Source organism: Berghia stephanieae, chromosome 1, assembly GCF_034508935.2.
Source record: "Berghia stephanieae isolate SIO BIC M18660-M18661 chromosome 1, UCSD_Bste_1.3, whole genome shotgun sequence".
In the NCBI taxonomy this organism is placed as follows: Eukaryota; Metazoa; Mollusca; class Gastropoda; order Nudibranchia; family Aeolidiidae; genus Berghia; species Berghia stephanieae.
The window spans coordinates 19,319,587-19,336,222 of record NC_088360.1 but is presented as its reverse complement, the minus strand read 5'-3'; the positions used below and the strand labels follow the sequence as shown (position 1 = coordinate 19,336,222).

At 33.3% G+C, this 16,636-nt stretch overlaps 2 protein-coding genes across 2 annotated transcripts in view; one reads left to right on the top strand and one right to left on the bottom strand.

Moving 5' to 3' along the window:
- LOC144970012 (cap-specific mRNA (nucleoside-2'-O-)-methyltransferase 1-like) overlaps window positions 1–16,636 on the top strand; it is a 425,811-nt gene that overhangs the window by 320,258 nt on the left and 88,917 nt on the right. The gene's annotated exons all lie outside the window — the stretch shown is intronic.
- LOC144963214 (lysosomal-trafficking regulator-like) overlaps window positions 1–16,636 on the bottom strand; it is a 93,486-nt gene that overhangs the window by 20,848 nt on the left and 56,002 nt on the right. Inside the window, 14 exon segments of the mRNA XM_078897079.1 lie at window positions 773–961; window positions 1,236–1,312; window positions 1,977–2,150; window positions 2,969–3,100; window positions 3,690–3,761; window positions 4,266–4,364; window positions 4,421–4,461; window positions 5,347–5,754; window positions 10,606–10,620; window positions 11,560–11,691; window positions 12,913–13,001; window positions 13,859–13,948; window positions 14,377–14,477; window positions 16,126–16,255. Of these exon segments, the coding sequence (XP_078753205.1) occupies window positions 773–961; window positions 1,236–1,312; window positions 1,977–2,150; window positions 2,969–3,100; window positions 3,690–3,761; window positions 4,266–4,364; window positions 4,421–4,461; window positions 5,347–5,754; window positions 10,606–10,620; window positions 11,560–11,691; window positions 12,913–13,001; window positions 13,859–13,948; window positions 14,377–14,477; window positions 16,126–16,255 (1,749 nt within the window).

Below are 16,636 nucleotides of genomic sequence, written 5' to 3'. Positions count from 1 at the left end.
TAACAGGAACAGCAAGGCAGGTTTTAATTTTTTGTTGTTATTATTTTATTTTAATTAATTTATTATCTTTTTTTTTTGTAAGCATTTTTCAGAAAGGTAGATAGGTAGAAAAAAGCGCTTTTGACAATTTAATTAATGTCGTGGAAATGATTCTATTTCTTGATAAGTTTAGTAGCAAAATGTATTGAAGTCTTTATTACTTAGCCATTACTCTTTTTCCACTTCAAATTTACAACCTGATAACCATTTATTTTCACAACAAAATGTATATTATGGATAATATGTACAAAATTTATGAGCTACTTTGGTATCATATACTTGCATAACTGATTTTAACAGACAGCCCTCCTGATGATAACGTCTTACATCTTTCTAATTGATATATTATTCTTTTTTTTTAAAGCTGTTATAATATTCGTTTTTGTTCATTATCTTGAATGGTCCACAACTTCTAGTAGCTTAGTATTCATAGGATTCAATAGTCTGACATCACGTCTGCCTAGCAATGAGCAGCTTGGTTCTAAACAAAGAAAATCGGTACTTTTTATTCTTCATGCCGGCTAGAACTGTTTCGCATGTCATGTGATCAGAATGTATAAAATTCAAAACATAATCAGATTAATAATGTTTTTCTCCTTTGGATACACTGTTATGCTCATCGGAGAAGTATTTCATAAGGGCGTCCGCCATTTAGAACCAGTTACTAAGTTACTATGCGTCATAACGAGGGAAGTGCCGTCACAACTGTTGAAGCTTATAATAACATAAATACCTTTCATGTGTCAGATTTTGAACAAGTTCCTGCCACTGTTTCTTGAGCTGAATCTCGGCTGTCATTCCATTCTTGATGTGAACAATTAACTTCTTTCTTTGCTCATTTTTCACCATTGTCACATCTTGAGTGACTATCATGGCCTGTTCTGTCACTCTCTTTTGTACCGCATCAAACTTGACACTAACTCTAAATGGACACAAATAATGGAATAAATAAAATAATAATTTTAAATCAATAAGATTTGAACCTAATTATAATCTAAGATAAACATTCGGATGAACATATATGATATTTTAATTTTTTAAAATAAAAAAGCCCCTAAAATTCAAGATTCATGTAAAATAAATTTTTAAAATTTATAAACCAGAAGTAGAAAACAAAACAATTGTCTTTCCAGTATTGATTGATATGCTTGAATGACAAATAAATCAAGAAAGATTTGAGAAACTGTTGAATCTACCTTGCAGTCCCAATTTCTCTCCTCTGTACCCACGTTACAAAGTCTTTGCTATATCTTGCATCAATCACTTTTTTATCCTGCAGATGAATATAACAATAAAAAATCCTGGTGTATTTCAAATTGAAAATATTTGTTCTCTAAATTACAATTTATAGTAAACATAGACTTTTGATAATTCTATACCAAAAGTTAGCCGACTGGTCATTTTGATTTGAAGGAACCTGCTCTGTCTTATAATAAATTGGGAGACCAAAAAGCCAACCAAAGTCCAATCAGTTGTCTCTAACACTAAAGAATTTTTATATATTATTTATTTACAGAATTTCCTTCATTTAAAAATACATTTAACAGGCTGCTCATAGTTTTTACTATTATTTTTTTTTTTGTCGTTCTTTAATATCAACAATGAATTAGTTGTTTTTTTTATCTAGGATCAAAAGTTTCATAAGGTGAAAATCCAAACAGTGATTATGTGGCTATAAATTATTAGATAAGACAAATTGTTGTGTACTTTTGAAATCAAAGAGCATTTCATCATTAATCCATAACTCATTGTATAAATATAGATGGCCTCTCATTAAGACACATTTACTAACATAAATTGATTGTCTCAATTTAATGAGGGAATACACTATAATAATTACTATAATACTTTCAAGCAGTAACCCACACAAGTCATATTGAAAATGAATGTCAAAAATCGAAATAGAACAACTGAGGCTTTCAAAAACAAAATCTAACCTCAATTAGTGAGTTGATCTGAGGTTGAGTCAAAATCCTATCCGGTGAAAATATATTGAAACCGGTGCGGCGAAGAATCTGCATTAGAGAAAATCCAAGTTCCCTTTGTGCAGTATTCACACAGTCTTTCCATGAGGACAGCAAATTGTAAAGGTAGAAACTCAGTTCCATACCCTGAAAAACATGCGGACAGAAAAAGGAATTATAATGATCTATTTGCTTCATTAATGTAATAAATTAAGACTGGATGGTGTGATTAATTATTTGTTTTTAGGAATTAAGAGCACTTTCGACATCTTAAGGCCATATCGGCATCTCCAAAAAGGCAATGGAAAGATTTTGTATTTTTCTATTAACAGCTGCGAATATTATATTTGGTTATTTAGAGACTATAAAAAATGTAATAAGATACTAGATAGTTCAAGAGAGAGCATTTGTAGATCAAGCACCAGTAAAGAACAATAAAATATCAAAAGATTTAAAAAATAGAAAAAAAGATCTGTGGTAATTTATGCTTCTGACTAAAACCCTACTTAAGCCAATAACAAAGCATATAAATGGCACTTAAAAAAAAAAAACAACAACAAAAACATTGCTTCTCCGCTTTACACAACAAACTGTTAAATGTTATGAAAATAAATTACGTCCTTCCTTGCTGCATCTTGAGATGCTGCTGCTTAAGCATTCCATGAAGGAATATTAATAACCCATAAAACAAAACGAGCAACTTGGGGTTTAATAATCTTGCCAGAGGAAAAACATTAAAGTGCCTGAAGCAGGGCTAAATCCCATGACCTTTCAGGTCACAATGCAATGCCTTGACCACTCGGCCACCTCGCTATACAGGTTTTTAAAAAAATATTTTAGAAAGAGAGAGAAAAGACTAGACTGTTAGTCAAGTGCGCAAAGTGGACAAATCTTTTTCATAAAATAAAATAAACAGAGTTTGATTAAAGATGCATTCAAGAGACTCGGCATTTTAGTTTCTTTACCACTTGTTTGTCAGAGATAATCATCTTGATGGCATCCATTCCCTTGGGCTCTGCCATGATGAAGGACAATGCATACGTCCTCAGATCAACGTCCACCTTCAGGGACATCATGCACAGAAACAGGCGAGTAAACTGAAATCGAATTAGGGGGAGATAAATATTTTGAAAATAAAACATCATTCATAGAACTTGAATGAAATTTGTAGCAGTTGACATGGTAAATTACTGCATTGTGCGGTTATGTGGTCTAGTGGTATGACACCCGCTTTCGGATCGGAAGCTCCTGAGTTTGAGCCTCCTTCGGCGCATAGTTGAGTCCTTGGAAAAAGCTCTTTACTCACATTCTCTCACCGTACTCAGGTGTAAAATGAGTACCCGGAAGTCAACAGCGTTGTTTCTGTCGGAAAAAAATTGTAATATCGCCTAACAGGCGTCATGTCTCGTCTACATGTTATATGTTGCTGTTGGTCAGGGACCCCTTGTAAAGCGCTCTGAGCACATTAAGTGGATATCGCACTATATAAAAGCTCAAGTTTACCTAGAGTTTGTATTGCTTGAGATGCTAGCGCATTATAAATGTACACTATTATTATCATTACTTATAACTAATGATCAGAATTTTAACGATGATGATGATAATCATGATGATGGTGATGATTAGGACATTGATTATGATAAATGATAATGTTAACACTAGTTGACGGAGGGTTAATATGCAAACCTGAGTCCTCAGTATATCCTTGGCACCGTGCAAAATAGGGTTTCTGTTTTTCCTGGGAGTTCCATCTTTATTCTGAAGAAGAAAAAAAAATAATTAAAATCTGAGTTTCAGCCTCCTTTATAATGAGAGAGAGAGAGAGAGAGAGAGAGAGAGAGAGAGAGAGAGAGAGAGAGAGAGAGAGAGAGAGAGAGAGAGGAGGAAGGAGAGGAGAGAAGAGAGAGAGAGAGAGAGAGGAGAGAGAAGAGAGAAGAGAGAGAGAGAGAGAGAGAGAGAGAAGAGAGAAGAAGAGAGAGAGAGAGAGAGAGAGAGAGAAGAGGAGAGAAGAGAAAAAAAAAGAGAGAGAGAGAGAGAGAGAGAGAGAGAAGAGAGAAAGAAGAGAGAAAGAGAGAGAGAGAGAGAGAAAGAGAGAGAGAGAGAAAAAGAGAGAGAGAGAGAGAGAGAGAGACAGAGAGACAGGGAGGTATGAAAGCAGTAACTTTAGGACGCATGGGATCTTTAAAAGTGTCATCCCATCTAAACAAAAATGTTCAAGTCTGTCTACCATTAGGTAAAGCCCAATCCTCCTCTACAACTCACCAAACAATGTTCATAGAACCTAAACAAAGTCACAAACAAATGCTTGAGATATCTGTCCTGTAAGCTTGGAGCTTTTGCCTCTGTCAAAAGAAAAATGATCTTATGTCATCCAAAACAAAAATTCAGTCTGTACATAGTACAATTTCTGCACTCACAAAACAATGTTCTTCAATTATATGACAAAGTACAGAAGATGCTGAAATAAGGTCAAATAAGGAATATCTTAATAAAAGTAGAATCAAAACTGATTTGAAAATTTAGCTTTAACAAAATTTAGATATTGTATTGAAATATAAGTAAGATGCAAAGTTTCAAATAGATATATTTTAAAAATAAAAAATAAATATCGATTTTGAAAATTGAGAATCAAAATCTGAAAGGGAAGTGTTTCCATGGCAACTGGAAATGTCTGAGATAAAATATGACGTTTCAAATCAGCTGACCATCCACATCTATAATTTGTATGAGCTAAACTGATGTCAGCATAGAGGTAACCTCCCCCCCCACCCTTCCCCCCTTAAAATAATTATTTTGTTTGATTTTGCTCTTTTCAATGTAAAACATTTATGAATCTTTTTTGTTTGTTTGTTGCTTTAGGTCTCTTCCAACACAATTGAGGTTATATGAGAGACCGCTGAAACAAAAAAAACAAGCAATCTAACAAAAATAGTACAAATGTAAATCAAAATCATAACCTAAAGATGTCATAAGCTAAATTATAAATAACCAAGAACAAACAGACAGAAGATTTACAGAAAAAAAATATCCCCTGTCAAAAATACAATCACAAACCAAAGAAGCAGGATAGGCTAGTAAAGAGAAGAAGAAACGACATCACTATCGGATCGTACACCCATGCGAACATCATAGGTATATGATTCAAGGGTGATGCTCCCATCCAACCACCCGCCATTTATGAATCAACATATTGTCTAAATCCATTCAGTTTTACAGTTTACAATTTATTCCAGTTTTCCAAGCTTTGAGCTTCGAGTTCACCATGATTGAAAATCAAACAAATTTTGTTTGATTTTCCATTCATATTACCTTGAGAGAGTTCAATAAAAATTGTCTCACTTACGAAACATAATAGCCAAGTCAGTGCCCATGATGAGTATCTTCTTGAATCTCTCCAGCAACTCGGATTGGGTAAGGGCTGTATACACAACTTTCTTGCGTCTTCCAAACAAACTGCCAAAGCGGAAGCCGAGGCTACCAGAGTCATAACTCGTTCTTGAAGAAGCCGTAGAGCTAAAGGAATCACTGTCCATCAAATTGGAATGACCTGGCCTGTCTTCAGGGCCTGTGTGGTCTGAGAGAAAAGCTACGATGTCAGGAGAAGAGAAGGTGTTACTTCTTCTGAGAAATGTATTTGGATAGGCTTGAGGTGATCTGAATGGAAATGCTGAAGGGTGCACGGAAGATGCAGAAAATGACTGAAACATGGAAAGGTGTCGAGAGATGGGAGGTGGTTTGGGGGTACTGGTGGCTATTGAACAAATGAGAGACACAAAAAAAAAAGGGGGGGGGGGAAAGGGAGGGAAAAAATAATATATAAATCAATATGGTACCATCACCAAAGTACAGTATACAATATAATGTTGTACAATATTAAGATATTATAATTGATATTGAAGGATGCTTTGATTTTAATAAATCCAACATTTTAATACCATGGTATCTTGAAGAGAGAGTAAAAAGGGGGGTTAAATGCTGTCAGTACGTGTATAATAATTTATAATGTTTTAAACCTCCAATCTGTACTATAATGCAATACAAAAGGATGTACAATATTAACATTATTTCCTCATATCTTTATCTGAGTGCCAATAACATTATTTGTAGACTAAGCTTTAACTTTGTTGTGTTCGTAACCTAAAATAAATGGATAGTCAATTTTAATTTAGCAAACTCAGAGACTGAAAGTTCCTATCTCCCAATCTCATTAAATGCCACGAGTGAACTTCATAACTCACTCAACCCTAACACCGACTATATCCGTAGTATACCTGGGATACTTTTACCCCATTCCTATTTATTACATTTTTCTGAGACTAATTATAGGCGTAGTATCAAAGCTAATGTTCTTAATTTTTACATGTTAATGGTAGTTGAATAAAAATATCTATGTACATGCTCATTTTTAATACATTTTTTTTTCTAATTTTGAAAAGTAGCAAAAATCTCTAGGATTGAGTGAGTTAAACTGAGCCTCATTAGTCAGGAATGTTACATATATCTAAATTAGCTTATAAAGGACGTTTTTCAGGACAATATGGCTATCCCAAAATTCTTTTAGAAGTCCAAGCCAAGTCCAGTATACAATGTCGGCGGAATAAAAACAAAATTCAACAGACGGCCTTTTCGTCCATTTTTATCCTGTGTAGTGACAGGTAATGTAAGATCATTAAAGAATAAAATTGATGAACTGTTTTCACTGTGTCGTTACAATAATGACTATCGTCAAGCCTCCATAATAGCTTTAACAGAGACTTGGCTCTCTCCTCACATACCATCATCATGTTTTGATATTGAACAATACTCACTATTTCGAGGAGATCGGACTAATGTAAATAAACGAACTGGGGGTGGGGTGTGCACATATATTAACAACAAATGGTGCCACCCTAATAATTGTCAACTAAAGAAAATGTATTGTGACGATTATATTGAATTTATTACTGTTTCGTCACGACCTTATTATCTACCCCGGGAATTTACTCATGTCATCATCATCAACGTCTACATTCCACCATCATCAGACAACAACACAGCGAAAATATTTTGAAGAAAGAAATACAGGACATTCAAATGAAGTCGCCCGATGCCGTATTGATGGTCACTGGTGATTTTAACCAATGTAAAGATTTCACTCTCCCGGGACTTCATCAATACATGGACTGCGAGACAAGGGACAATAAAACATTAGATTTATTCCTGTGTAATATTAAAAATAGTTACAAATGTTTACCCCGTGCCCCATTGGGTTTATCTGACCACTGCATGCTCTTGCTACTCCCCACCTACCGCCCTGTTTTTAAACGTGTAAAACCAGTAAAGAAAAGTGTACAGATCTGGAACGGAAGTGTGTGTGAAGATTTGCGTGGTTGTTTTGAATGCACTGACTGGAATGTTTTTATCGAATCATGTGATAGTGTGGATGAGCTGAATGACTGTGTGAGTGAGTATTTAAAATTCTGTGAACAGCTCGTGTCTTGTAAAAAAGAAATAAAATATTATCCTAACAACAAGCCTTGGATAACAAAAGATCTAAAACTTTTATTGAACCAAAAGAAAACTCTCTTTACTAGTGGAAACAAAAAAGATCTGAAAACAAAACAAAAAGAGATAAAGAGAGTAATATCCAGTTGTAGAGACAAGTACAAAAATAAAATTGAAAAATGCTTTTCTTCTGGGGATATACGGGACACGTGGCGGGGGCTTAAAACTGCTGTTAACTATAATCCAAAGCCCACGATTATATCTGAAGATATCGAAATTGAAACTCTAAATAAATTTTATTCACGTTTTGACACAGCAAACAAATTTGATATTGAAAATGAAAAACATAAATTAGACAGGGCTTTGGAAGATGAAATGACTATTGAGGTCAGTGAAGAAGAAAAGAGATTCGTATTTTCGAAACTAAACGAGAGGAAGGCTGCTGGGCCGGATGGATTGAAAGGAAAATTATTAAAAGAATGTGCCCATCAACTGTCCCCCATTTATACACATATTTTTAACTGGTCCCTCCAATGCGTTTCGATCCCTGAAATTTGGAAAACTTCAAAAATTATTCCTGTTCCAAAAAAAGAAAAACTTGAATCTATGAACGATCTCAGACCTGTTGCACTGACTTCAATAGTCATGAAATCTTTAGAAAAACTTGTTCTTGTTAAAATTAGGAACCAGTTTATGCCATTGAGTGATAGTCATCAATTTGCTTACAAACCAGGACGTGGCGTAGAGGATGCCATTTTGCTGTTTACAAACAACATCTACAGGCATCTAGATCACGCTAAGAGCTATTGCAGATTGCTTTTCGCAGATTTTTCTTCAGCGTTCAATACAATGCAACCTCAGTTGGTTGTTCAAAAATTGACTAGTCTGAATCTAAACAAGTATATAATTGCTTGGGTGCTCGAATTTCTTACGGAGAGAGCACAATATGTTCAATTAGGACAAAATATATCTTCCTGTATAACTACAAATACTGGTGCTCCTCAAGGTTGTGTATTGTCCCCTGTATTATTCACAATATACACGAATGACTGTAGAAGTCAAAACCTGAGTGTACCTTTGATAAAGTTTGCAGATGACACCGCTCTTCAAGGCCTCATAACAAATGGCAACGAAGTGGCTTATAGGCAAGAAATTGATAGATTTGTGTCTTGGTGTGATGCCCACCACCTAGAGCTTAACATAAGCAAGACAAAGGAGCTAGTGATTGACTTTAGGAGAGTGAAGGAACCGATAGAACCGTTAAAATTAAAGGACCAATTCGTCCAGCGAGTTCCTCACTACAAATACCTTGGTGTAACAATTGATGACAGGCTCAAGTGGGATGAACACTTGAAAATAATTAGGCATAAGATGTGCAGACGTACATATTTTTTATCAAAACTCTCTCAGTTTAGAATAGATAAAACCCTCTGCACATTATTTTATAGAGCAGTAATCGAAAGTGTTTTGTCATTTTGTATAACAGCTTGGGGAGGCAATTGCTTAGCAGTGGAAAGGAACAAAATAAATTCAAATATTAAAAAATATATTAAACGCTATATAAATGATGTTGACGATGTAGATCTTTTATACGAGAAATTTTGTATAAATAAAATAACTAAAATATTAAATGACCAGTATCATCCACTAAGACCATCAGTTATTATGTCAGAAAGAAGTGGTCGCCCTTTCTCTATTTCAACGAAAACAGAGAGACACCGAAAATCATTTCTGTCCAGTATTAGGCTTTATAACAACAAGCAATAATCATTTTATACAATTATTTCGCATTTTTAGTTTCAAAAAATGTAAATATTAAATTATTAATTTATTTGTTTTGCAATCTTTTCAATTTTTAATTTATAGTGACAGTTTTGACTATTTTACAGTGTTGAAATTATTCATATTATAAAGCGCAGCTCTGGTAATGGAGCTACTCCTTTTTCATATATTATACATCCTATTTCCATTGTATTTTTATCTTATTATGTAAATTATAACACGTCTGTACAAAAAATTTCCTTTTTGGGATGCAATAAAGTATTATTATTATTATTATTATTATGTTAAACCTTATAATATCAAAAAATGAATGATCTTTGAAGAATTTCTATTATAATATAAAAATAGCATCCCAAGTAACTTTGTCACTACTTTTTATAATGCTGTTAATAACCAACCAAAAGACATAAAATTGGCACATAGATCAGCGTTGCCAGATGAATTTTGCAAATAATGCCAAACAAGTTATAGAAAACTGCCAAACGGTCTTTTAAAAATTCCAAACGTTTCCGAACACCACTATATATGCTAAATGCACATAACAGGGGAAATAAATCTTAATTTTCTTATCCCGTTGCCATAATGTGTCTTGATCTAATAAAAATTTGACCTGCTCTCCTGGGTGAAAATGTATAAATTTTGTGATATAAGTGCTAATTTCTTTATAAAACAGGCAAAATTAAGTGATTTGAAGGAAAAATATACAAAATGCCAATCCCATTTTTTGTTCATTCTAAACGTCTATAAATAATGCCATGTATAAATCTCTCAATTATATAAAAATATAATTCATTTTCAGCTAATGAGGAGAAATCTAACCCATTGAAATATTCATGCATGTGAAGATTTTAAATATATAGCTTAACTTTTCAATAAATCATTGCTTTTAAAATAAAAAAAATAATTCAAAAATCTACGAAAAAGAAAACAGCACAAAAATTTGTTAATCAAGAAGATCAAACAAAAATGAGAGTAACAGACAGTATTAGTAACTGTGGTAGGTGATGTAATAGTTGATAGAAAGAAATATTGTGCAACAGTTAGAAAAAAAAATCTGATGCTATAATATAGTTAACAATAGAAATACTAGTACAGAATTAGATACGCAGATTTCAACAAAGCTTTATTACAACAATGTTGTCCATTTACCAAAAAACAATATAAGTTTGATGAAGCCAATTTCTATTATATGTAGTTGGGACGTAGAAATTTCCTTTATCAAAATTATTATGCAGCAAAAACAATGAAATACTTTAAAGCGAAACAAAGTACATGGTTAAGAACTGTGACAGGTAAAATATATAAGTATATTAAAAAAAAGATCATGTGACCTTACCCGTGGGACTTGTAACTATCAAATGGTAAATTTTTAAAAAGGAAAGAAATTTTAAAAAGTTATATCATTTTCTGAATTTGAATAATAAAATATAAAGGCGAAAACAATTTACAGAATGACATGTGTTGACTAGTAGCTTGAAAAAAAAAATAGAAGATAAAAATGGTAAATAAATGAACATTGTATATCTCTCTATAATAAAAATGGAGTTTACAATCCTCAAAGAAAAGCTGCTGTGTTCTCATGTTTTTTATTAGAGCAATACATATATGCGCTAGCTTGTATATGATTGAGATGTTAATATTTTATTTCGAAGTGTTTCAAAACTTAAAGAGCCAAAGATATAAATAAATAACAAGTGTAGATCCCAGTGCTAAAAGTAGTTAATTTCCATTTTCACGATTTTAGCTAATCAGTGATAAACTTAAAACAAAATCACCTCATTTCACTCAGCAATTTTGTTCATCATAAACACAATCTAAGTCCCCTATATCAATATTATAATTTTCTCGTTTATATATTGTGTATATAGCCTGATCCAAATTTTAACATCCATTTTTTCAAAACTAGTGTCCTGTGACTTAAGTAAATTTAGCCCTAGGCTCTTCAATTCAAATCAAATCAAAATATTGGCATTCAATAAAATCTTGAGAATGAAGTAGTAGTGAATAAAAATAAATCAATAAGCGTTTTTAATATATAGCAACTATTGAAAAAGTAAAAAAAAATAAATTATATAAACAACGGTAATTATGATGAGGTTTGAATCAAAACCACTAATCCAGTCTTGAAAGAAAAAGCAGCTTATAGGGTGATTTATGACAATGAACAACAACTGTTCCACTTTTACATCTTAATAATACAGCCATGTGCTTTGCTAAAATGATTCAAGGTTCCGTGATAAAATAGTTTAAAATATACATCAGGCATGATGATGGAGATGAGAGTACTTACCCATGGATGAGGTGAACCAGCTGTGAGTCATTTGAGTAAGTTCTTCGCTTCTTTTCTCCACAAATTCTAATATCTTGACGACCAAAGACACTTGAAATGCCTGGGCGGTATTCACTTGCTTTAAACTTCCCTCTGTAAACATTGAAAAATAAATATGATGAGTTGAAGATCCAACAAATTAAATTTTACACAAGTATTGCTTGATCTATGAGGGTAACTTGTTATGAGTTAACTGTACTTTTTTATAAATATTGACAAAAGTTAACTGTACTCAATGTTAAATTGAATGCATTCCTCAGGCAATATTCATTCATATTCACATCCATCATTTAATCTTCATTAAATAATAATTAAGTATCAAATTAACTGGATCGTTATCGCATGGCAAACCATACTAAAATCTTTTATTAGCCTGTACTCCGGATGTGAAACTTGGAACGCATCACAGGCATGTATAAGGAGAGTACAGATTTTCGTAAACAGGTGCATGCGTAAGCTACTCAGAATAAAATGGATAGAATAAAAAATGAAGAAGTATGGAAAAGAACACAGCAGAAACCAGTGGGAGATGAAATAGGAAGAAGACGATGGAGGTGGATTGGACACACGCTTAGAAAGAAATACTCAACTATAACAAAGAAAGTATTGGACTGGAACCCTCAGGGCAGAAGATCAATGGGATGGCCACGAGGAACATGGAGAAGAATTAAAGAAGCTGATATACAGAGAAGTGGTCAGACATGGAATGAGATAAAAAAAGTTAGCTCAGGATAGAGAAGGATGGAAACTGTTTGTCTGTGGCCTATACCCTGACCCAGGGTAAAAAAGGCAATGATGAAGATGACTGCAGACCTGCTTACTTGAAGTCTAAAATATTAATTTACAGAGGCGAAACAATTGTAGTCTTTATGAATATATGGAATAACTATATACTATCAAAATAGTTAAATAATGCAGTGAAGTCCTGAACATATACATATGTATGTAACCCACATGTGCCAAAAAAAAATGGTATTAAGTCGGGATGAATAGGACACCCCCCCCTCCCCCAAAAAAAAAAAAAGGATTTAGAATTAAAATGATAAAAAAAAAGGATCTTTCAGTTTTTGTGCAATGTAAGAAATTATATTTATTCTCCAGCATAGTGAATAGAGATCAAACCATATTTCATATTTGTGATTATAAACTCAGTTTCCTGCACCTCATCTATCACGACATATTACCACATTGAGGCAGTGGGGGAGGGGGGGGGGTCACATATGATCTTTTTCAACAAGTTTCATATATTTTAATTATTTTAATGTAATTTTGTAATTAAAGCTGAACATTTACAGTCAAATCTCAAAAAATTACCAGATTGTTTATTGAACTCATGATCTTCAAGTGCTTTGAGGAGGGTGAAAATGTCTTCAACATGTTGAAAATGACTTGGGCCTGACCAGCTGTTCAAGAGAGGGAAGACAAATACATTAATCAATATAGAGGTTTTGGTCTAAACATTACACAATTATTTCATAAATATGAGCAACAATGTTAAAAGTAAACATCCAACTGGCTCCCAAGAGGTTGAAAACCATAATCATCAAACTTGTTGTGAGTAAACCAGTGTTAAAGTCCAAGGCAGCCTTATTGATTTAATGAGTTAACTCCCTTTTCTTGGTTTTCAAAAAAAGCATTCATAACTCTAAAAACAAAAAATAATAGGTTCTACATGAACTGATAGTTGTGTAATCTGTATAAAACAATCGAAAAAATATTTTAAAAAACAAAAAAAAACAAACAAATAAACAAACAAACAAAAAGAAAAGAAACCAAAAAAACCCAAAACCAAAACAAAACAAATAACCTCAAACTTCTATATATATCTGTCAAATAAGCTCAAAACAATTTACAAGAGTTTCCAAATCAGCAACTACACTTAGCATGTAGGTCACCTATAAGTCATTCATTTAAAAAAAAAAATTTTTAATTAAAAAAATTGAGTTTTTATGTAGCGCAATATCCACTAAACATGCTCAAAGCGATTTACAAGGGGTCCCTGGCCAACAGCAATATTTAACATGTAGGACAGGACATGACGCCTGTTAGGCAATTTTACCTTTTTTTTTTCGGACAGAGACAACGCTGTTAACGGCCAGGTACTCATTTTCCACCTGAATATGGTGAGAGAATGTGAGCACAGAGCCTTCTCCAAGGACTCAACTATGCGTCCAGCTAAGCTCGAACCCAGGACCTTCCGATCCAAAGCGAGTGTCATACCACTAGACCACATAGCCCCACAAAAACATTTAACAATTACCTGAACTCTGAGACTGTGACACTGCACAACACATGCTGAACGTCCACCAACAATCTGCGTATGACATCGTCATCCTCACTCTCAGCAACACTGGAATTGGAATTAAAAACATGGAATCAGAGATGTAAACAATCTAAATAAGGTGAATGTGAAGTAGCTTGAAGTTTATCAGATCCAGATTTCTCTGTGAAAAAAAAAATCATGAGTGTTTATCATATTATATTAGATTTGAATGCGAGTGATTAAAAAAATGCAAATATGTGGATGGTATTTTCAAAATAATGATGCAAGCATATGCGATTTAGTAAAAGTAATACCAAGATAGTCAAATGATAGTACAGACCATGATGATGATTATGACTCTGATGATGATGATGATGATGATGATGATGATGATCATCATCATCATCATCATTGAATGAAGATGATGGTTTTTCTAGAGATTTCTTCACAGAAGTCTTATAATCTAAGATGATGGCTCATGACTTACGATGTTTTGTAATGTAATTTTTCCTTACCTTGATGATCGTCGCTGGATATTGGTTGCCAGATTGCACATACTTTCTGCCAAGCCCAACTCCAAAAGCAATGAACTCATTGTCAAGTTGGATTCCAGCAACTAAAATGGTAAACACAAACACGCACACACAAACGCACACACACACACAAACACACACACACACATGTCAAATTTTAATTTAGAGATTATTTATTGCAATTACCATAATATTAAAACTATATTTTCAGACAACCAATTTAGAGATTATTTATTGCAATTACCATAATATTAAAACTATATTTTCAGACAACCAATTATTTATTGCAATTACCATAATATTAAAACTATATTTTCAGACAACCAATTATTTATTGCAATTACCATAATATCAAAACTATATTTTCAGACAACCAATATATTGCAATTACCAACATAAAACTAATTCAGACAACAATTAGGATTATTTTTTGCAATTACCAATATTAAATATATTCGACAACCAATTAGAGATATTTATTGCAATTACCATAATATTAAAACTATATTTTCAGACAACCAATTATTTATTGCAATTACCATAATATCAAAACTATATTTTCAGACAACCAATCTTAACGTCTACACAACATGATTCTGAAGCCATATTTATCCAAAGCCGAAAGCCAAGACCCATCCCGGGTGAAGTCAAGATTTTTTAATGACCCTCCTGTCAACTGAGCAGTGATGGGGAAGCTGGATCTGTTTGATCTGATGGAAATTACGTTACTTTGCGATTTTTAAAAATGACCTATCCAAAGGGTAGCAAGCATTTGCTATTGACTATTACACTATAGAAACCGGGATAGACCCTAGCTCCATGGGTCTCACGTCTCTGAAGAACTACACAAACCTATAAACTTTATGAACCAAATACATCTTGTTGACATAATTCCTTTTAATAAAATACTCTAACACTACTAAATCAATTCTACTGTTGATGACTTGAGTTTTAATCTTGAATAGTGCGATATCCACTTAATATGCTCAAAATGATTTACAATATTAGAGATTCCAAGCCAACAGCAACACTTAACATATTGGACAAGACATGGCCCTTGTAAGGTGTTATCTTAATTTATATTTCGACAAAGACAACGCTATAACCTGCCAAGTACTCATCTTACACCTGAGTGTGGAGAGAGAATGTGAGTAAAGAGTGATATGACTGTCATTTAAGACTAATCAACAACACAGAAAGTTCAAGTCAATTTCAACAAGTAAAAAGCAAAAATATAACAGCTCCATAAAGGAACAAAATACCAAACATGAAAAAAAAAAACCCAATAAAAATATGATGGTTACAGTAGAGGTGGCAGTGATGATGATGATGACATAACTTAAAAACCAGATTAGTAATGTCATTCAGAAAAGTGAGTGGAGCAGGCACTTATGGTGATAATAACAAGAAATGAAGTGAGTAGGAAAGTGCCAGAAGACAATAGAGAATAACATTTTGAGGCGGCGATGGGTGGAATAAAAATTGTAATATCACCTGACAGTCTCGTTCTACATGTTACGTGTTGCTGTTGGTCAGGGATCCCTTGTAAAGCGCTTTGAGCACATTTAGTGGATATTGCGCTATATAAAAGCTCAATTTTTAAAAGTATTAATCTGACTCAAGTCAATTTTAACATGAATTTTAGAGAACTGAAAAACTGAACTGATATCTTAAACAATGATATGCATCTCAAACACAGCAATTCTTTCAAAAAATCCCTTCTATACCAACCTGAGACACAAATCCCAGAGAATCCTTGCACAAGTTGACATCCGCCACCGTTCCATCCAACAACGACAACAACAAAATCGGTGACACTTGTTGGACTGGAGTCAAATCATCCTGATCTCCCACCAAAAAGCTGAAGGGAAAAAAAAAGAGGTCAGGAAAATGAAATCATGCGTTAGAATTTTCAGTATTTTGAAAAAGAAATAAAAAGCTAAAAGTGAAGGTAAAAAGGTTTCCAATATCAACATTGGACATTGCCCAGAGTCAGAATGTTTATCAATGATATGGTGTTAATTGTAGTGACAAATTAGGGACCAGTGTAAGATGAAGATCTGAAAAAGTAAGAGTCAAACAGTGCCGGATAAAGAAAGAACGAAAAATTTAAAAAAAAAAAAAATTGCCAAAAAGAGGGGTTTTTTTCTAGTACGTCTTTTATTGGCTTGAATGGACTGTTTGATAAACACTTTTTCAGATATTAACATAAATAAATTCCTAGGGTACCAAAAGTATTGCA